This window comes from Cervus canadensis, chromosome 13 (genome assembly GCF_019320065.1).
Source record: "Cervus canadensis isolate Bull #8, Minnesota chromosome 13, ASM1932006v1, whole genome shotgun sequence".
Taxonomy (NCBI): Eukaryota; Metazoa; Chordata; class Mammalia; order Artiodactyla; family Cervidae; genus Cervus; species Cervus canadensis.
Window position 1 is genome coordinate 17,421,251 of NC_057398.1, and position 21,766 is coordinate 17,443,016.

General features: G+C 44.8%; 1 protein-coding gene across 3 annotated transcripts in view; it reads right to left on the reverse strand.

Moving 5' to 3' along the window:
- The window catches only part of CACNA1E (calcium voltage-gated channel subunit alpha1 E), a 406,234-nt gene that overhangs the window by 218,234 nt on the left and 166,234 nt on the right, over nt 1-21,766 (reverse strand). For all 3 annotated transcript variants that reach the window (XM_043485827.1, XM_043485828.1, XM_043485826.1), the window contains exons 5-7: nt 11,470-11,573; nt 10,197-10,349; nt 8,849-9,030 (exon numbers count right to left, since the gene is read on the reverse strand). In XM_043485827.1, the coding sequence (XP_043341762.1) occupies nt 8,849-9,030; nt 10,197-10,349; nt 11,470-11,573 (439 nt within the window). The remainder of the gene's footprint in view (nt 1-8,848; nt 9,031-10,196; nt 10,350-11,469; nt 11,574-21,766) is intronic.

Below are 21,766 nucleotides of genomic sequence, written 5' to 3' on the forward strand. Positions count from 1 at the left end.
TAAATGTGTTTTTTTAAAAAGAGACACTCTGAGGAGGAAAACAAGATGACGGAGTACAATGCAAGTGAGGAAGGTGGGCGGGCCTGGTAGGTTTCAGTCCCCAAAAGTTCCCCAAGTCCACGCTCTGAATTGGGCCGAAGCGGGGCCGGGCGCCCAGGAATGAAGTCTGGGAGGGCCCACGAGGTGATCCACACCTTCTGGTCACAGCTTACTCTGCACGTGTGTGTGCACACACACCCTTCCCTCCCTCACTCACTCTCCCTCTATTGGGGGCAGTTCAAGCACCAAATTAGAAATCAGAACATTTGGCTTTAAAACTCACTTCCTACTTCCTCCATGCAATGAGACAGGCTTCTCAACTCATTCCACACACTGAATTTAGCCAGCAGATTCCAGAGTAACATTTGAAAAAGGGCCTATAATACATTTACTCCCTTTTCATTGTCTCTCCCCCACCTCTTTCCTTTCTTTGTTGTTCAGTCACTCGGTCGTGTCGGATTCTTTGAGACCCCATGGACTGCAGCACGCTTGCGTCCTCCACTATCTCCTGGAGCTTGCAAAAACTCATGTCCACCAAGTGGGTGACGTCATCCAATCATCTCATCCTCTGTCACCCCCTTCTCTTTCCTTCCTACCCAGGTCAAATTTCACTGTTCTGCTAAGGTCAGTCTCCTAATGCTCATTTCATTAGGCTCACCTGGCAAAACTACTCTGGTAAAAGTCAGCTCTGTACCTACTTCCTGCCTGAACCTCAGGGGCCAAATGCGACCAGAGGAAAACATAGCACATTCACTGGTCTCACCTTCACCCCAGCAACACGAACCCCAAGTGGGTCCTGAATGCAGTCCAGCAGTTACAGCCCCACTCCACTCATTTCTCCATTCTCTGGAAAACTATTTCCACCTTCCCTCAAACTTCCAGCATTTCCCTTCTCCCACCCTCTGCTAAATGACCTGGCTTCCAATTTCACTGAGAAAATAGAAACAATAGGAGAACTTCCACGAGCTCCCGCCACCCTACCCACATCCCAGCCTCTGCAGCCTCCCTCCGAGGACTACTGATGAACCATGAAGTTGGGTGCCAAGCCCAATCCTCCACATGGGCTCTGCCGGGCCAGGAGCCCACCCCCCTCTCACCTGCTTTAAAAGACTGCTCCACCAACTGTCCTCTCTCTCCACCAGCAATGATTTTCGTCTTGAAAGATTCATTCTCATCAGAAAGCAAACGGTATTTCATCTACCTTTCCCATTTTCTCTGCTCCTCTTTCAGCAAAACACCACAATGAGTATGGCCGTATCTCCAACCTTCTCTTAAACCTTCCCCAATCAGGCTTTTGCCCCTCCCACTGCCCTCTCCTGACCTCTGATGATAAATTCTTAGCACTTACTTAACCCATCCCTAGGCATCATTGGACTCAGCTGATCACTGCTACTTCCTCCTTTCTGTAGCAATCTCTTCCCTTGGCCTCCAGGACACCATCCCTCCCTGACCCCCTTCACTGCTCCCTCTCAGTCTCCTTGCTGATAACTCCTTAACTCACCCACATCTCAACACTGGAACTCAGCTCTCGAACCTCTTCCCTATGGTTAGATAGTCCCTTCCTTGATGGTTTATCCAGTCTTAGGGCTTTAAATACCATCTATTCACTGAAAACTCCCAACTTGTATCTCCAATCTAGGCTTCTACCCTGAATTCATTTATCCAACTCTCTCCTTACAACACCATTTGAGCATCTCAAATTCCTCATTCATGTCCCAACTCAATTCTTCATCTTCTTCCCAATCTACTTCACCCCTCAGCCCTCATGGGACAGGGAAAGTCTAATTTCCAGGATGTACTTATCAATCCCTTTTTGTATTAGATAAGTCATACATGAACAGACACTGATGTCAGATTCCAGGTGGCATCTGTATTGGGTCCCAGACTCCTGCAAGGACATGGGAATAGGGTCATGCAGACAAGGATGCAGAGAGAAAAACAGCCTATACCAGAGCATGACTTACTGGTTACAGAAATCCACAAATTTTACCTACTGGATACCTTATCCTAGGTTAATTGGTACACCTTATCACTCTGACACCAGAAGATGGTGGTAGGCTCCTGGCCCCTATTTGTCAAATGAGTTTTGAGTATGTTCTGTTCCCAGGGCATGTGGAGGAGGTGGTGATGAAAACTAAAGCAGAGATGAGTAGACACATTCCCCAGTCACATGGAAGTCAGCACCAAACACATTCTCTGTAGATACCATAAAATCAGAGAAGCTTCAGGAAGCTGAAGATGGCAGTTTTCCACCAACCCTCGGATATGGTTTTATTCTTTCAACGTGCTTATGCAGAACACACATAAGATAAATGCCAACGGGGTAAAAAGTGAATAGCTGTTAACTATTCAGCAACTATTAATTATATGCAGGTGGGAGAAGGCAACTTAAAAGCGAGTCATAGGACCAAAGGACTTCTGAGAATGAGGGAGACTCTCCTCTTCTCGCCAAAAGCCAGGAAAGAGTATTTTCTTTCCAGGAAAAGAATTTGTGATAGCTATATGGTGATGTAAGGAGAGAGCTGGATAAACGAATTCAGAGTAGAAGTTTAAGCTGGAGACATAAATTTGGAATTGTCAGGGTACAGATCGTATTTAAAGTCCTAAGACTGGATAAACCATCAAAAAATCTCTCTCATGGCAGCACAGAGCGCTGAAGCAGTCATAACAGATAAAACTGGCGTATACCTGCAAAGTCAGAGAAACAGCATGCCTCCAAGAACTATGCATATCTGCATGAGTTATAGACACCAAGTGAGAAGAAAAACAGCTCAGTGAAAAACACAGATGAAATACAGATCAAAAGACTGGACTTGGGACTTCCCTGGTGGTCCAGTGGCTAAGACTCTGCTCCCTCAACACAGGGGGCATTGGATTCAATCCCTGATCAGGGAACTAGATTCCACATGCTACAACTAAAGATCCCACATGCCCCAATTAAGACCTGGTACAGCCAAATGAATAAATATTTCAAAAAATTGGACTTGAAGAGCACAGGTTGGAGTAATTGCAGACACAGACTGGGAACCCCTGCAATCTGTATATTAGTCCTGATAACCACATACAGCAGAGACCACAAAACCAGAGTCACAACAGAGAAACCCAATTCAGACCAGAATCAGCAGAAAGCCAGATCTGAGAGCTGCATCTCATTCAGGTGAAGAAGTTTAGAAGTTAATCCTGGAACCACAGTCATATTTGCAGAGTGAACTGCACTGAGCCAAGAGAGAAGACGGCACTGTCCTGGAGGACAAACACCCATCCAGGATCAGTTCAGATCAGTTGCTCAGTGGTGTCCGACTCTTTGTGGCCCCATAGACTGCAGCATGCCAGGCCTCCCTGTCCATCACCAGCTCCCGGAGCTTGCTCAAATTCATGTCCATCGCGTCGGTGATGCCATCCAACCATCTCATCTTCTGTCGCCCCCTTCTCCTCCTGCCCTCAATCTTTCCCAGCATCAAGGCTTTTGTAATGAGTCAGTTCTTTGCATCAGGTGGACGAAGTATTGGAGCTTCAGTTTCAACCTCAGTCCTTCCAATGAATATCCAGGACTGATTTCCTTTAGGATTGACTGGTTTGATCTCCTTGCAGTCCAAGGGATTCTCAAGAGTCATCTCCAGATTAGGAGACATGAAACAAATTAAACCAGTAAGAATAGGGGAGAGTCTGCAAGTGGTGGAGACCTTTGCAGAGATAGTCAAAACAGGGAGAAGCAGCCAGCAGAACCACAGACTGCTTTGCATCTTTCTACCACAAGAGGGAGGGACGCCAAGAATACAGTTGGAGGGTGACCAAACCAAGTTGAAATTCTGGGAGAAACTAAATGGAGCTCAGCACGCAGGACTCCAGGTTGCCCTGACAATGGGAACTCTCCCCTACCCTTACAATCAAGCAGGATAATGAGAAAGGCTACATGCAAATGAAGCTAACCAAAATCAACAGCGGAGCCATACAAGGTCACAGGAAGCATTTAGGAAGGGTTTGTACAGCAGAAAAGGGATGCTATCACCAGGGAAGCATTTACAGTATATAGAAAAAGGTTAAACTGAGTCCACATGTTTGAGAGAGCTTCTGTGTACAGTGTCAACCTGAAGGCACTCCTAATGGTTCAAACGTAACTGGTGCCAATAAATCTTACATATTTGTTGTGACCATTAAATAGAGAAGACATTGGAATAGGAAAAAGGGGCTCCCTTTTCTTTGTGGCCTTTGTGAGGAAATACGGCAGCTGGGTGAATTGGGCCTTTCCGGAATGAGTGGTTGAAAGGGAAATCAACCAGTTATATCTGCAACCTGTGAACAGTGGTGATAATAAAAGGCACCATGGCTGATTTTCCTCTATGGTGAAACATACATACATACATACATACATGCATGTATTCAGAGTAGGGATTTCCCAGGTGGCACTAGTAGTAAAGAACCCGCCTGCCAATGCAGGAGACATAAGAGAGCTGGCTTTGATCCCTGGGTTGGGAAGATCCCTTGGAGGAGGGCATGGCAACCCAATCCAGTGTTCTTGCCTGGAGAATCCCATGGACAGAGGAGCCTGATGGACTACAGTCCATGGGGTTGCAAAGAGGCGGACATGACTGAAGGGACTTAGCATTCGCACAAGGCGACTTAGTCATTCACAGTTAATACAGTAGTGTGTAACCGGTTCTAATACATATATAAAACTTTTTCATTTACAAAATCTTAAGTTAAAATTAAGAGAAAAAAATAAATACTCAGGTATTGTTGGCATGGGCTACAAGAATCTGCAATTTTCCAGCCAAGATCCTAGGTACCTCTGATCTCATACTCTTAATGGGCATAAACAGGAGAGGAGTGGTAGGTCAATTAGTCTCCACTATTTAAATGTTCTTTTCCCCATATCCTAGATCCTTTTTTAAATTTATTCTTTAATTGTGGGAAAATTGTATTATAATGTTGTGCTAGTATCTGCTGTACAACAAAATAATTCAGCCATAATTATATATATATATCACCTCCGTCTTGAGCCTCCCTCCCCTCCCCCGACCCACACATCGAGGTCGTCACAGAGCACCAGGTTGGGATTCCAGTGTTACATGACTTCTCACCAGCTATCTGTTTTACTCATGGTATGATATATACGTCAAAGCTACCTTCTCCATTCATCTCATTCTCTCCTTCCCCTATTGTGTCCACAAGTTCTGAATCCCCTTTCTGGTCCAAGCGGACTAGTTGAATTTGGGTAAATTAACAGTGTTAAAAAAAAAACAACAACAAGACAATAGGTCCAAAACAGAGTCACTTACACTAAGCCCCATGTCACCAAACCAAAACTTTATTACAGTGTCAGTCTCTCCACAAATGGGCTCTTAAACCAGGCAATCAGGAATCACCTGGTCAGTGTGAATGAGGTCATCTGCCTGATAAAACCCTGCCATCCCCTAAAGCAGCAGTTCCCAACATTTTTGGTACCAGAGACCAGTTTCGTGGAAGACAATTTTTCCCCAGGCTGGGGGTGGCGGTGGGCTGGTTTGGGGATGATTCAAGTACACTACATTTATTGTGCACTTTATTTCTCTCATTATTACATAAGTTCCACCTGAGATCATCAGGCATTAGACCCTAGAGGTTGGGGACCCCTGCCTTAAAGGAAAGCGACCTTGCTACAACCAATCCACTTTTTACTAACTTCCTGGTCCAGTGCCCTTCTGCCTCTAAAAGCCTTTCATTTTGTATAGCTCCTCAGCGCTCCTTTCCAGATGTGAGATGGGATGCTGCCTCATTCATGAATGGTTGAATAATGTCAATAACACCTTTAAAATCCACTCTGTTGAATTTTTTTTAACAAAAGCCTGTGTGATGTGATTCCCCCACATATTGTAAGCCCTACCCCCACCAGTATGAAGACACCCAGCTCTGAAACTTCCTCCAGCAGAAGACAACCCTAACTCTAGGATGTGTGTCCAGTTCCTATAAGACAGCTCCACCTGGGCCATGCTTCACACCCCAGTTCCCTGCTCAAGGGAAGCTGGTCTTGGCTGACTTCCTCTCTTCCTAGGGAGCCAGACTTTGTCCTTGCTCTACTGGCTGAAAATGGGATGCCTTTTCCATCCAGCTTCTCCTGAATCAAGGGGTAGATACTAGCCTCACTATGTCCATTATCTCTGCCTATGGGCTCTTGGCTCCATGCCCTCTCCCTAGATCCAAAGCTTTGGAAAGTGACGTCATTTCAAAGTGGGCATGAGTTCATTCTGCCCAATGAGCAGCCAGCCACTTTTTGGAAGCCAGTCCTACAGTTCAATGATTTCTCTCAAGCCTGGATCCAGACACAGGGGTAGCAGGAGGCCTTCAGTAAGGTGAAGTTCAATGACTGATGGCCTGGAAGTCAGAGGTACTACGTGTCTGAGGTCCTGGGAGCCCACACAATGAAAGGTTTCAGAGGATCTGCCGTCTGACGTCTTCTCCCTGCTTCTCGGTAGAGCACACCTAGACAGGACAGCAAGTTCACTGTCTCTGTGTGACCTCCATACCTATGTTAGACAGACAACCAGAGAGAGGCTGGAATCTGAAGAGAGCACCAGGAGCACAGAGGTCATGGCACTTTTTCTCCCTGTTTCCCCATGTGCCTAGCACATTGTTTGACACATCACAGATGCTCACAAATATATGTTGAAAGAATGAATGAATGAATGAACAAAGGAACTAAACCAAGTGATGAGTGACTCCTGCTTATCTCAGTACCTTCTGAGTCTTGGCCCTGGAGGACCAACAGATCTTGCCTGTATCTTCAAATGCAACACTTCTCCTTTCGGGCTTTCAGTGCATTTAACACATCACTTAGGTGAATCTACACATATAATTGAAAGCCATCCTGCCCAAAGCCCCACAGATGACACCAGCCACTGTGGGGCCCAGTGCTGTCATTTCCAGAGGCGCTTGGTTAATCTGAGTGACATGGCCTCAAGACAACCTTCACATCTCAAACGAGGAGTGACTGGCCTCATCAACCTTGTCTCCCTTCCCTCCTCCCTGCCACCCCCACATCTGGTAAGAATCCCAGAGTGTTCTCAAGGTTTTTCTAGGTCACACATAACCCCTGGGCTTGCCAGGCATATGCTGGTCCTTGGGACTTCTTCACACCTCTCCAGATCTTCGACGGGAAAAGCTTGCGGCTCTTTTCTGCAAAGCCCCACCTGCCTTGCTCATGTGGCGTGGGGATGGGACCAAGTTAATGATGCTCATTTACTAGGCACCTACTTGTATGGGCCTTATATGGACCCTGGCTCTTTCTCCGTGACAATCTGGTTGAGTCTCTCCTAAGACAGCATTTCTTTTCCTTCCAGTATAGATAATGTCCCGAAGTCATTCTAAAGGGGGTTTTTTGTAAATCACCCAATGCCCCATCCATTACATTTATATGGATAGGAGAATCAGGTTAGAAGGAATATGAGGGTGCCTTAGGGTAAAGAAGGCTAGGGGAGGGCAAGTGAGATGATGATTGCTCCAAACGGATATGCCCTAGGGTGGGATGGCTGGGAGGCATAGGAGAGTACAAACCTTTATGAACACCTGTTTACAAAGACAATTTGCCCAAATTGCTTTGCCTCTCAAGGCTCCCCTAAGCATCAAACCACACAACTCCCTACTCTTTCATTTTAGAACTTAGACTCTGCACTGCTGCTGCTAAGTCACTTCGGTCGTGTCCGACTCTGTGCGACCCCATAGACGGCAGCCCACCACGCTCCCCTGTCCCTGGGATTCTCCAGGCAAGAACACTGGAGTGGGTTGCCATTTCCTTCTCCAATGCATGAAAGTGAAAAGTGAAAATGAAGTCCCTCAGTCGTGTCCGACTCTTAGTGACCCCATGGACTACAGCCCACCAGGCTCCTCCGACCATGGGATTGTCCAGGCAAGCGTACTGCAGTGGTGTGCCATTGCCTTCTCCGAGACTCTGCACTATACCTTTCATAACTTATTAAGATCAGACTCTGGGAAGTAGAAGACACTTCAGTAGTCACCCTAACTTCTGTCCTCAAGCAGGGATCCCCAAACATCCCAGACAGGCAGCTAGACAGCCTTGTCTTATACATCAACTTACAACCTTCCCAATGTGGCTGATCATAGGAATCACCAGAAGCACATGTAAAACATATAGCTCAGCTCACCAACACCACATGAAATCAAATCTCCAAAGGGCCTGTGAATCAGAATTTTTAACAAGCATCCCTAGTGAATCTTACAACTAAGCATGTTTCTTACATGCATGTAATGCAATGGTTCTTGAGAGTGACTACATATTAGAATCAGCTAGGAAGCTTTAAAAAAAAAAATCAATGACAGGTCTTTATCCCTAGCTATTCCTACTTAATTAGTCTGGAGAGCCCTGGCGGTGTACATTTTTAAGCTCCCTCCCAGCTGATTCCAAGTGCCGAGAACTACTGGAATATCTTTCCAGACCAATGGTAAGTTCTTTAAAGACAGCAACCAAGAAATCTATAACTCTTGGTACCCCTCACTCAATCCTACCACCACGTCAAACCAGTAGCAAAACATACTCTATAATGGCTGAGCTGATCTGATTTAACTAGCATTGTTCACCCACCAAATATGGCATGTAATTTCCTAACTCTATTAAGAAGCTGTGTGCTTAGCAAGAGGGCAAAAACAGAGGCATAGAAACTTCTAAGCCTACCATAGTTGAGTCCACACACACACATGCACACCCCCATACACATTTCCAATCTTTCCTTTCCCCCGGCTAACCAACCCCAACCAAGCCAGGAGCCTAATTCCATGATCCTTCCCTTCTGTTCCGGCCCCTCACCAGCTCACTTACATTGTACAGCACGGTGGTCCACCCTTCCATGGTGATGCACTGGAAGACAGTCAGCACAGCAAAAAGGATGTTATCAAACTGCGTGATCCCATCATTGGGGCCGATCCAGTCCCGGCATTCATAACCAGCTGGGCAGCCCTGCACGCCACATGGGTGAGGGGGGTCAAATCCTTCTAGAATACCTGCAGACACATTTGGAGGGTGGGGGATAAACCATGTGATGTTTCACATGAGCTGCAAATAACCCCAGGAGACCACAAGCATGCATTTCTATTTCCCACAAGAAGGTTTATCCCCCTTGTCTCTAGCTCCTACCCCTTTCTGGCATCGCTACACGTCACAGCTCACAAACTGTAATGTGTTCAACCCAGTGTTTCCCAACCTGCTCTGAAAATGAAGCCTCCTCCACATATCCCCCCACCCCCACCTTCTGCAGGTCACATCTTCTACCATCTCCTGAGCCCCACAGGAATTTACAGGACTGGGTATCACCCAGAAGGGTCTGAGTTGAAGGCAAAATCTTAAGTGATTTTCTAACTTCAGACTCCAGGATAGCCCCTCTGCTGTTTCTGGGTTCCTTGGAAACAATTATAAACCACAGTCCCTTTCGTGGGTCTTAACTCCTTGTTTTTTCTGGCCAAAATTCCTCATTTGGAATAAGACAAAAATTAAAACAAATCCAACATGGACGATGTCCTTTAAAGATTCTTTTCATAAAAATATCATACCTAATTGGGCTCACTCAACCTCTCCCCTGCCATCTTTCCTCCTAAAGCAGTCTGCTCAACTTGAACAAACAAGATACAGAGACAAGAATGTGAGATCTTGTATACCTCGCTAATTTAACCACTGCCAAGTCATGCTCAGAACTCCCTCAGTTCTTCCACACTATGCATGGTTGACAGCAGAGAGGGGGAATGTCATAAGCTTGAGCATGGGGGGAAAACGTCCCCAAGATCTGGAGGGCCCCAGGTCTGACTTCAGACTCCTGAGGCCTTTCTGGCTGTGGGCCAAAGAGTCCCCTGTACAAAGAGTAATTTTTCAGGCAGATGATTTTTGACATGCCTTCTGATAGCCTTCTACAGAGGGATGGGGCAGCTGAGACCTTCTATTTGAAACAGACTATAAACCTAAGAGGTTATTTGCTTTGCAGTATCAGTGTGCAATTGGGATCTTTAGGCTGGTTGTACCTCATAAAGCTGATGACTAGGAAGCTTCTGCTTCTAATTCTAGGGTTGGGATAGGACATACTTTGTTTTCCAATTAACCTCCAAATATCCTGAAATTACCCCCATGACCAAAGGAGAGAGGAAGGGAAGAAGGAGAAGTCAGCAAATAGTGACCCTACCTGAATTGTTCATGAAGCATGCTCGGTGCAACTTTCCACTGTAGAACTCCAAGCCGATGATAGCAAACATGAGGATAGCAAAGAAGAGCAGAAGGCCAATCTGCAGAAGAGGCACCATAGCCTTCATGATGGACTTCAACACAATCTGTAGGCCTGGAAGGAAAGAAAGAGAATGATGAACGGAGCCCTCACTTAGCATCCCGACAGGGCAGGCTGTGTACCCTCTCCTCGGAGAAAGGGCCAAGTCTTTGAGGGAAAAGGACCACTGGTCCTGAGATGAGAAAATGATTCACAAAGGGATAACCAAGACATGTCAAGCCAAAGACTGCCATCACCCCTCCCCAGAGGAATCAACCCCTTGCTCCTCTTCACTTATTCCCTGATCACTTACATGCCTATTACCCTTCCCTTATTCATTTCACCACACTGTCTTCTGGATTCTTCTTACAGATGAAACCTACTAGAATGTGTTTCCTTCCCAAAGGGAATTAGGCCTTGTCTTACTAGGTTGTAAGTCTGGAAGAACAAGGACAAAGTTCATCTTTCCCATGACTCTCATCTCAGACCCAGCTCTCCCATTCATTGTCGTGGAAGCACAATTAGTACAACCACTATTCATAAACTACTGCATCCTTGGACCCAAAACTTGCACTTCTAGGATTCTAGTCTAAGAAAATAATCAGGGATCTGAATAATATTTAAGTCAAAAGACGTTTGTTACCACACTATTTCTATTTAGGGGAAAAAAAACGAAAGGAAAAAAAAGCTGAAAATAACCTAAATGAATAGTAACGTAGAAAGGACTACCCAAGTCATGGATGGTATAAGAAAGAATATAAGACAGATTTAAAAGTCATACTTTTGAAGAATAATTAGTGTCAGGAAAATCAAATGTGCATGATGGGATCCAAAATCAAAAAATACATTATGATCCCACATACATTAAAATGCACAGGAAAAAATGAATGAAAAAATATGCTAAAATGTTAACAAAATTGATTTCTGAGTGACAGGATAATGGGTACTCTTCATTTTCAATTTTGTATTGTTTCCTTTCCACATTTTCTGTAAAGATCTTTATTATCTTTTAAATGTGAAAAAATTTGCTAAATTTTAAAATGGAAGATAATGTGCCAGATGGCTGCAGGTCCTCTCTTTATTACTGCAGGGGCTTCCTCTCTGGGGAAATTACTTCTTGCTTATCCCTGGATCTGATTGAGGACACAACAGAAAAGCTCTTAGCAGAGGAGGAAGAGGGAAGACGGATGCTCACTAGGTATCCCCGACACGAGCTTCAGGGGTCTCAGGACACGCACGGCCCGGAGGGTCCTCAGGTCCACATGGGTGTTGAAGTGGGTTCCCGCAGTAGCCAGGATGCTGCAGATAGAGACACAGAGGGTCAAGGTTACCACAGTCTGGTTTTCTCCGCTAGCTCCATGGGGAGTGGGGGGAAGCTGGGTTAGAGCAGGATCAGCCTGGAAAGCGCACAGAGCTGATGCCAGCTGCGTGTGGGCGCACCTGAGCTTGGGTGAATCACCAGTGATTCCAAGCGAGATTAAATTTAGTCACATCAGGGTTTCACTCTGCAAAGGAGGAAAACTGATCATCACATTGGAATCTTAGTTTCAAGTCATTAGTAAAACACGAGGTCCCCAGCATCTGTCTCATTCTTGCCCCAAAACCATGTTCCCAACCCTCCTCTAAGTCCTGCCAATTACCTTCCCCTCTTCCCAGACTGTAATATTGGGAAAGATTGAAGGCAAAAGGAGAAAGGGGCGGCACAGGATGAGACAGTTAGATAGCATCACTGACTCAATGAACATGAATTTGAGCAAACTCTGGGAGATAGCAGAGGACAGAGAAGCCTGGCATGCTGCAGTCCACGGGGCTGCAAAGAGTTGGACACGACTTAGTGACTGAATGATAACAACTTTCCAATCTATCAAAGCCCTCACATTTTTTATTTAAAATTTTCTTAGAACTCCCTGTTTCCTATCTCCTTCGGGAAATTTCTCTGGGTTAACTGCAGTAAAGGAGTAACTCATTCTTCTTTACCTTGACACTTAGAATTTTCACCAAACAAAATTAATCATACTGATGCTTATACTTTGGGAATAGCATCACTGGTCCCCATAGAGTATTTTTTTAATTGCCCCCAAATCACTGCCTGAGCTGGATTTGGTTTCTTTGTTTTCACTTTTCTACTTCCACAGCCATATGCAGAAACAGACACACACAAAACAAAAATCCATAACAATCCTATTAGATTGTGTACACCAAGTACCTTGTCTTGAGGAGACAATTTATTTCATATAATCCCATGACATTTGCAGGTACTTTGGAGAGACGAAGACACTTAAGTATTTATGACAGACACAGCAGAAGACTAAGAATCAGAAGAACTAGGTTTCAGTCCTGACTCATGCACTTGAGAACTGGGTGCCTTGAGGCCAGTCAACCTCTATGAGCCTCACTACCCTCATCTAGAAACTGGGGGAGTACCATGGCCTACTTACAAAAATAAAATGACATGGCATTGAATATTATGAGTGTTCTCTAAACTTTAATGGGCAAAGTAGACATTATATCTAACAAACTAGACATTATATCTAGCACAAATGTTAATAATATTGCTTTTACAATTTTGTCTAATTTTAGTGTTCCTTGTATAGGATAGTTCTTTTTCTTCCTTACAACTTCCAGGACAATTTCAGCTATATGGAACTGCTGAGGAATGAGTCATTCAGAAAACTGACTTTTCTATACAGCAAAGGGTGGCAAGAATGGTTTATTTCATTTAATTATTTTCAGTGGAATCTCTCCAAAATATTTCAAGGACTGAAGAAGATACCTTGAAGTTCCTTTAAAACGTGAACAAAAGGCTTATGTTGTATTATCTTGAGAATGCACATATGAGATCAACAGGCACAAATTACACAGATCCAGATTATAGTCATGAGTAGTAACTTTGAAACAAGCAGTGCTAGCCAACAAGTAGGCTGCTTTATGTGGTAATGACTTTCTAACATTAAAAGTATTCAAGAACAGAGCAGAAGAACCCTCTTAATGAAGGAAAGAGGGTTCCAACATTGGGTTGAAGGCTATTTAAATAGCCAGTAGAGGTTTCTTTTAAGATTCTATAACTATGTTGATCCAACCTCAAAATAAGAACTAGAAAGAAAGCTTAGTCTCAAAAGCATCTTAGGAGCTAGGCAAGCTTCACACATTTTCTCTGTCTTTTCCAACCCAAACTTCCATCAGCTCATCTGAAAATAAGGAGCTTTTGATTCTATCTTCCAAGGCAAAAGAGAGACACTAAGGAGGGGATTGATGTAATTTCTAATAAGTAGGGAAAAAAACTAGAGAGAGAACAAGGAGAAACATGGACAATAGAACTGAAAATCAGGACAGAAATTTAAAAAATAAAGGAAAGGAAGGAAAGAGAAGCTTCAGGAATAGGTATAGTTAGAGAGAATCAGAACCCCATGAAAATGGGGTCAATGCTCCCCTGATCCTGCTTACAGGGAAAGCCCACTGTATTCTCAGTCTTTGGAGGGACACACACGGAGGCTGCTTTCCCTCTGGTCTGCTGTCTTACACACACAGTGAGTAATCTGCCCCGTTCAGAAACCAGGATTCTGTTTCCTAGGATACCCAGATATACACGAGATGCTCTTTCACATCATAAGAAAGGCCACTGTAAATGAAAGTCTCCTCCCCAACTCTGAGACGAACAAGGGACATGTTGGAACATGGAGGTAGGAAGTCAAGGATGCTATTAAAAGGCAGGAAGGCACAGGTAAAGGAAGGAAGAAAAAATGGCAGAGGGAACGGAAAATGCGAGGATGGGGGCGGTGAGCAGTTGAAGGAAACGTGGAGGTGAAAGTAAGAAAGGCGATGAGAAGAAACAAGAGCTGGTGGAGAAGCAACTGTCAGATAATCAGGGATGATGACGTGGGATAGGGGAGGAAAGTAAAGCTAACATCAAAGAGAGAAGCAGCCGGCCATGAGATGTGTCCAGGCGCCCTTTACCAAGTGCAGCCCTTGGATGAACCAACCTCTCCCCAGGCCTCCAAAACCCTTCGTTCTTCAGGCAGGGTCATGCACCTGTGGCCCTGTGCCCCCGCCTGGCCCTTGAGACTTTCTTCTCTTTCATCCAGTGCCAGAGTGCTGCCAACTGAACCTCTGGCTGATACACATTTGCCACTGGCTTTCTCCTAGTATTCAAACCATCCTGAGGGCAGGGATCACAATCTGGCTCCCCCAACCATCTGTAAGAAGCAACAGCAATGGGCTCCAAAGGATAACTAAGGAAAAGGGCCCTATTCTGAACTCCCATAAAATTCTGTCCCCACAACTGTCACTGCCCTTACCACATCCTAGAGGAAGCCTCTGTTTTCTCACTTGCCTCCCCTCTGAGATCCAGAATATCTCAGCTGGAGACACTGTCTTCCTCATTTCAACATGCCCAACACCCAGCCCAGGGTCTAGCAAGGAAAAGGTGCTCAATAAATGCTCAAGAAATTGAACTGCACTGAGGAAATCAATAACTGTGTTAAAACTGAGATCAAATGAACAGAAATACCACAGAAACCCTAGAAGTTATCAATGAAGAGATCAGAGCCAGTTTGCTACCCAAACCCATGCCTGTTTGAGCATACAGGAAAGCACTGGAAATCTGTCCTCAAGCATTTTAGAGTCTAATGACAAGCTTCCGAGGTACTGCTAAGATGCCTGCTCTCAAACAGACCCCACCAGGACAGGATCAGCCCAGCCCTCAGTGGGGGAGTCAGAGATGGAGGGGGCAAGGGAGGAAGACTCAAAATGCAAAGACCTGTCTCCTAGCAAAACCCAAGTTCTGAAGGTTACTCAGCTCAACTCTGAGCCTCCTCCAGAGGAGGGCTATAAGAGAGGCTCCAGCAAAGTGAATCATAGGAAAAACGCCCTGGCCCTCAGTCTAGTGGAAGGAGACACACAGAAATGTAATGACTATAATTCATTGCAAAGAGTGTCGTAACACAGGTGTTTACAAAATGCCATGAGAACAGGAAACACTGCAGTGACCAATACAGAGCTTACCATCTGAGAGCACTTTCCAATATGTTATCTCATTAAATCCTCCAAAATATCCTGATGTTACTATCTACTCCATTTCACAGGGGAGGCAACTGAGGCTCAGAAGAAAATGAAATTGCTAATAAAAGGCAAGACCAGGCATTAAAGTCAGTTCTCTTGTGAGATCAAAGCCAATCCTTTTCCCTCTCTGCCATTATACCGGCAGCATCTTCTGGGCCCCTGGCAGCTCCACTGTTCCGTAGTCCAGTGCTTTGCTAAAAATACCAAGGTCACAGAGTTTGGTCCCCAAACAAGCCAGATAATTTGGCTTCCTTCATTCCAAGGCCACACACTGCTAACTCCCACAGACTTGACTGCATCACTCCCAGGACCAGCAGGGTATGAGGCTCCTTGAGCCCCAGGTGGTGACCGCCGCAGCATCTAAACAAACACACAGGACGGGACAGGTGCTCCACAAGGTCAGAGCGAGGCCCCTGAGGAGGAGTCCAGTTCCAAGTTAATAAAAGCTAAGCTCTCCACCATCCTAAGAGGCATAGGTGTGCACTCTTCAGGAGCAGAGGCTGTGTTCTTCACTTCTTTTGTCACCATGAGCATAGAACCTGGTGGAGAGCTCTGGACACAGAGGAGGTCTTAATTGCTACTTGATCTCCAAGGCCAAGGACAGTGAGTGAGCAGACAAACCCCTGACCAGCATCAGCACAGACACTGTGCTCTATACGCTATGGATGTGCCAAAACTGTTTCCTGATGAATGTCAGGGCTCAGCCCTACCTCGAACATTTTCACTTGTAGGCGTCCGCAGGTAAAAGAGTGGAGGCTGATATGACCCTGAGGGTGTGATCTGACCTTCACTCAGTGGCACAGCGCAGCAGATGATGGAATGATGCTCTGGACAATTACAACCAAAGGGCCCTTCCCAAGTCGTCACCTGAAGATTTCTGCAACCCTGCCTTCCTTGTGACCACAGGGTTCTGTCTCAGTCTCCTGGTCAGTCCAAGTCTAGCAGTCTCTGCACATGTATTTCACTGTACACCCCCGCCCCCCGGTGGCTCAGATGGCAAAGACTCCGCCTGCAATGCAGGAGACATGGGTTCTGTCCCTGGGTAGAGAAAATCCCCTGGAGAAGGGAATGGCAACCCACTCCAGTATTCTTGCCTGGAGAATCCCATGAACAGAGGAGCCTGGAGGGCTACAGTCCATGGGGTTGCAAAGAGTCAGACGACTGAGTGACTGATACTTTCACTCTCACATGGCCAAAAGCGCCCCAAGTGAAGTGAAAGTTGCTCAGTTGTGTCCAACTCTTTGTGACCCCATGGACTATACAGTTCACGGAATTCTCTAGGCCAGAATATTGAAGTTGGAAGCCTTTCCCTTCTCCAGGGGATCTTCCCAACCCAGGGATCGAACCCAGGTCTTCCACATTGCAGGCAGATTCTTAACCAGCTGAGCCACAACGGAAGCCCAAGAACACTGGAGTGCATAGCCTATCCCTTCTCCAGCAGATCTTCCTGACCCAGGAATCGAACCAGGGTCTCCTGCATTGCAGGCGAATTAAAGTGCCCCAAAGCACTGTGCAAATATTACACTAAAAATGACTCGCTGCTTCTCTGAAATTCAAATTTAGGTAGGCATCTCATGTACCTCTCTACTTCAGTGGTGGTGGCATGAGCATGAAATGATCAACTGAGGAGCCTCCTTCTCCAAGGTTGCCTCATCCCTAAACAAACATTCAAGCTCTCTTCTAAGAAGAGACACAAGTCAGAGTGTTAGCACCAGGCAGAAAATTCCCTCCTGCACTCCAGAAATCACTGGTTTTGGCTCTCACCATATAGGTCCCAAGGAAGAACCTCATTAGCATTTGAAAGTCAAGTTGTTCATATGTAGGCAAAAAGACTGATGAACAGTAGCAAAAGGGATTAGGTACTTATCCAGCCCATATTAAGGGGAGACCAGGAGGATGCGGGAAGGCACAGATTTCAAGTTGGATTCCAACCCAGAGTTGAGTCAGGATATCATTTCCTTGGGAAGTCAATAGAAATGAGTTGCTTTGTTCACTTAAAAGTGTTCCCTAGGCAGTTGGCTCCTTTATCTCTTTTTACTATTTTACCTCCAATGAGGCATCAAAGTCCACCCTATCCTTCCTCTTCTGCATCTCTTGGATCTACCTTTTACTCTCCAGCCTCCCTCTTGCCTAGACTGACCTTCTCATGCCATCTCTCCCCTGCTGCTTCAGCGCCCAGATGAAATCCTGTCCATCCTTGAAAAACGTCCACCACCAAAAGAGACTTGAAGTAGGATTCTGAGAAAGTAGTTGAGCACATGCTCTCCAGTCGGACTGGCTGGTTTTAAATACCAGTTCTCTCACCCATACCAGCTGTCTGGCCTTATGCAATTATCTCTCTGAGCTTTGGTTTTCTTATCTGTAAAATGGGGCCAGTGCCTCTCTAGGAAGGTTGATGTTGTTTAAAAGAGGCTACTTGTAGTTCTTCACACAGTGCTGATTTATCACGTAGGGTTCCTGGTTGTAAGCAACAGAAACAAATGTTAGCTTTCTTAAGCAAACAAATCCCAAACAAGTATACTGAGAAGATATTAGGACCTCACAGAATTGAAGGCATATTGGAAGACCACAGTGGGAAAACAGAAAAGCAGAAATCTTTGCATAGTTGGCTGAATAATGCTTCTCAAAGACAACCAGGTCTTAATACCTGAAAGCTGTGAATGTTAATATTACCTGATATGACAAAAAGGTTTTGCAGATGTGATTAAAGTTTTGGAGATGGGGAGATTATTCTGGATTATTTAGGTAGACCCTAAAAGCAGTCATAAGTGCCCTTAAAAGGAGGAAGGCACAGGAAGACTTGACTAGAAAGAAGGCAATACGCTGAGTGAAGCCAGATGTTATGCTGCTGGCTCGGAAGATGGAAAAAGGGCTTGCCAGTCAAAGAGCACAGGAAGTGCAGTTCTAGAAGCTCAGAAAGACAAAGAAATGGATTTTCTCCTAAAGTTTATGATGGGAGCACAGTCCTGCTAATACCATGATTTTGGCCCAGATGATGGGGCCAATCTATGATTTTGGATTTCTGACCTCTGGAATAAGAAAATTAATGTTTTTTAAGTCACTAAGTTTGTAGTAATTTGTTACAGCAGCAATAGGAAACTAATGCACTGGGCAAAGGTCAGAGAGTCCAGGACATCTGATTCCTAGGCCACTGTGGATGTTTCTAGCAATATATTAATATCCGCCAGTGAAAACTAATGTCATAAAGTTGCTAGCTTAAAAGCCATGTGGAAAAAACCAAGTGATTGAGCTTAAGTCACACGTCCCCTTACACTTTATCTGGCTGTGCAGGGACAGTCCTCCACCACTTTCAGGTGAGAAAGAGCCCTAGAAAGAGCACATACAATAAAATATTCTCCCAAAAGGGAGATAAGGGACCATGGGGGGAGCTGGATATAGAATAACTAAAAAAGATTATAATGTCTACTACAGTCTGCTCATAGAATGTATTTAATAGGTGGTATGGAGGAAGAAGAGAAGAAATCTATCTGTTTTCTTATCTATAAAATGAGGTGGTCAGATAGAGAGCCCTCTTGGACCCCTTCGTGCTCTGAAACTCTATGAGTCAAAGCCACCCACAAGGTGATATACCCTACAGTTCACACCAATCTCCCCTTTCTCTGACCATCCAGAAGCCTGCACAACATTTAACACTTAATTGTATATACCATTCTTGCATCTTAGAACAAAAGTCTGACCATGAATGATAATGAGCTGGATTCTTAAAATTCAGTTCAAAGCCTTGATGGCAGGAACTGCCTTTCATGTTGCCATCTACTACCGCCCTTACCCTAACAATACACAAGAGTGGTACCCAAGAAACACCCTTGACTCAGGTATAAAGTGAAAGTCACTCAGTTGTGGCCAACTCTTTGCGACCCCATGAACTCTACAGTCCATGGAATTCTCTAGGCCAGAATACTAGAGCAGGTTGCCATTTCCTTCTCCAGGGGATCTTCCCAACCCAGGGATCAAATCCATTGCAGGCGGATTCTTTACCAGCTGAGCTACCAGGGAAGCCCTGACTCAGGGATAAATGATTCAGGCATGAATTTTTCTTTTTTTTTTTTTACTCAGGGATAAATGAGTACAAATACATCCCCATTAGGACAGATTGGCTGGACTTGCCCATGGAGCTATGAATGAGTCCACAGGCACTTGTATGTGTAACTGGACATCCATTTAGCCACATGCGCACATAATGATGATTTATGAAAATCTACTGAATTATATCTGATGTTTGGCTCTCCATTACTTTTAAATATATTACTGAAAGCTGTGATTTGATCTGGGAATCAATTTCTAAACATTTTATTTTTTCAAAAACAAAAAGTCAATGTATATTAAATTACTCACATAGAGACAAGTCTCCACTCTCCAAAATTCAACTTGACCAAAATATATTTGAGGGAGAAGAGTGAGGTTGGGAAAGAGAAAACCGGTGTCAGGCTCAGCCCAGTTCCCAGACACTGCAAGCTGCCTCTTCTTCCTCCCCAGCTGAGATCCCTTGATCCCATGTAGGCTTAGCTCCACCCCAGAGTCCAGAACCCATCTACAATCTACTGACATGTATTGAGTGTATACTGGCATTACAGTGGAGGACAGGCTAAAGATAGTGGTTATCTTTGTGAAACTTAATGAAAGAGATAGGCACTAAATAAATCACAATTATGGGAAGGAAAGGAAAAAAGATTTTTCTGCGGAAATGGCATATGAGCTCAGAGGTGAAGTATGAGTAGGTCAGAGCAACGGTGGGAGAACACCCAGATACAGGAAAAGGCACATGCAGAAGGCCTAGGGGGGAAAGGAGATTGTTATACTTGAAAAGCTCAAACAAGAGCTGTTATGGCTGGAACCTAGTGGTCTGGGGAAGAATGGAGACAGTGGAGAGGCTGCACAGAAGGGAAAAAATATCAAATAAAGAAGACTTTATATGGGCTTCCCAGTGGCTCAGCGGTAAAGACCACCTACAATGCAGGAGATATGGGTTCAATCCCCGGGTTGGGAAGATCCCCTGGAAAATGAAATAGCAACCCACTCTAGTATTCTTGCCTGGGAAATCCCATGGACAGGGGAGCCTGGTGGGGTCCCTGGGGTCACAAAGAGTCAGACACAACTTAGTAACTAAACCACCACCAAACAAGACTTTGTAGGCTATTAAATGTTTGGACCAAGCCTGTCAATGCTCAAAAGTTCCAAGTTTACATTTGGTGATGGGACATCATGTTACCCACACTGCTACTCTGAGCTCCAAAGAATTTGATTTAACCACTGGTTCCTCACCTTCTCCCCAGCCCCAGCTACTGCAATTGAGTGTCTATCTTGGTTTCTCTACCTACATTAATGCCACCTTCTAGCCCCAGAAGCTTTCCTGGTCGCTCAGACAGTAAAGAAACCACCTGAAATGCAGGAGACCCAGGTTCGATCCCTGGGTCAGGAAGAAGCCCCAGAGGCCCTTCCCAGGCAGCAGCTACTATGTGTCTCCCCTATAATAATTTCCCAGATTAAGAGATATATCCTCAGATATACTCTGTTCATGCCAACTGGAGAGGCCAGGCCCCTCTCCTGCCCTAGAGAGTGTACAGAGATTAGTCTAAGCAAATTATCCACTCTCCTGAGTAGCGACTGGTTCAGGAATGGGTGTGGGAGGGAACTCAGGCCTTCAGTATAAGGGAAAATATGATGTGGGGCTTCATCTGACCCAAGTTCTTACAACAGAAGTAAAAGCATAATAAACAGTAATGATTTTCAAATCTTTTTTGCCACAGCCTACAGTCAGAAATACATTTTACATCACAAGCCAGGAAGCATATACATTATATAATTGTATAATGCTTCATAAAATAACACTTATTCTTTCCATGTGTAATACACTCATATTTTCTCTTCAATTTTTCCTTTTTCCCTTTTGTTTAATGCTGGTTACAACCGACTATCTTGCTTTCATGAAACTCTAATGGGGTTTGGCCCATAGTTTGAAAAATCCAGATGTAGAGACCAGCCAATACACACGCTCCTTCTCTCTAAGGAGAGGACGAGGTGGATCAACATGAATTGCTGCTTTAATGGCATCATTCTTGGTGTTTTCCCAGAACAATGAAACAGTCTGCCTTGAAAGGCTGAGTGCTTTCCAAGAACTGCAGACACAGCATTCTAGAAGAGACCTTGTTCCTTCCGATGGTACCTGAAGTAGCATGAACATCTTGCTGTCCCCAGGAATGGCAGTCATAAAGTGATCACATACATATGCTAACCTCAAAATCATCTTGAGGCAGCCATTTGTTTTGGGTTAGTTAGTTAGTTAGTTAGTTAGTTATTTGGTTGCTCATTTGGGTTGTTTTTGGCTTAGGTCAGAGCAGAGCATGGATTGTCTTCTAAGTCTGCAGATAATAAGTCATACCCAAAAGCCCTAACATTTCTTAGGAGAATGGGAA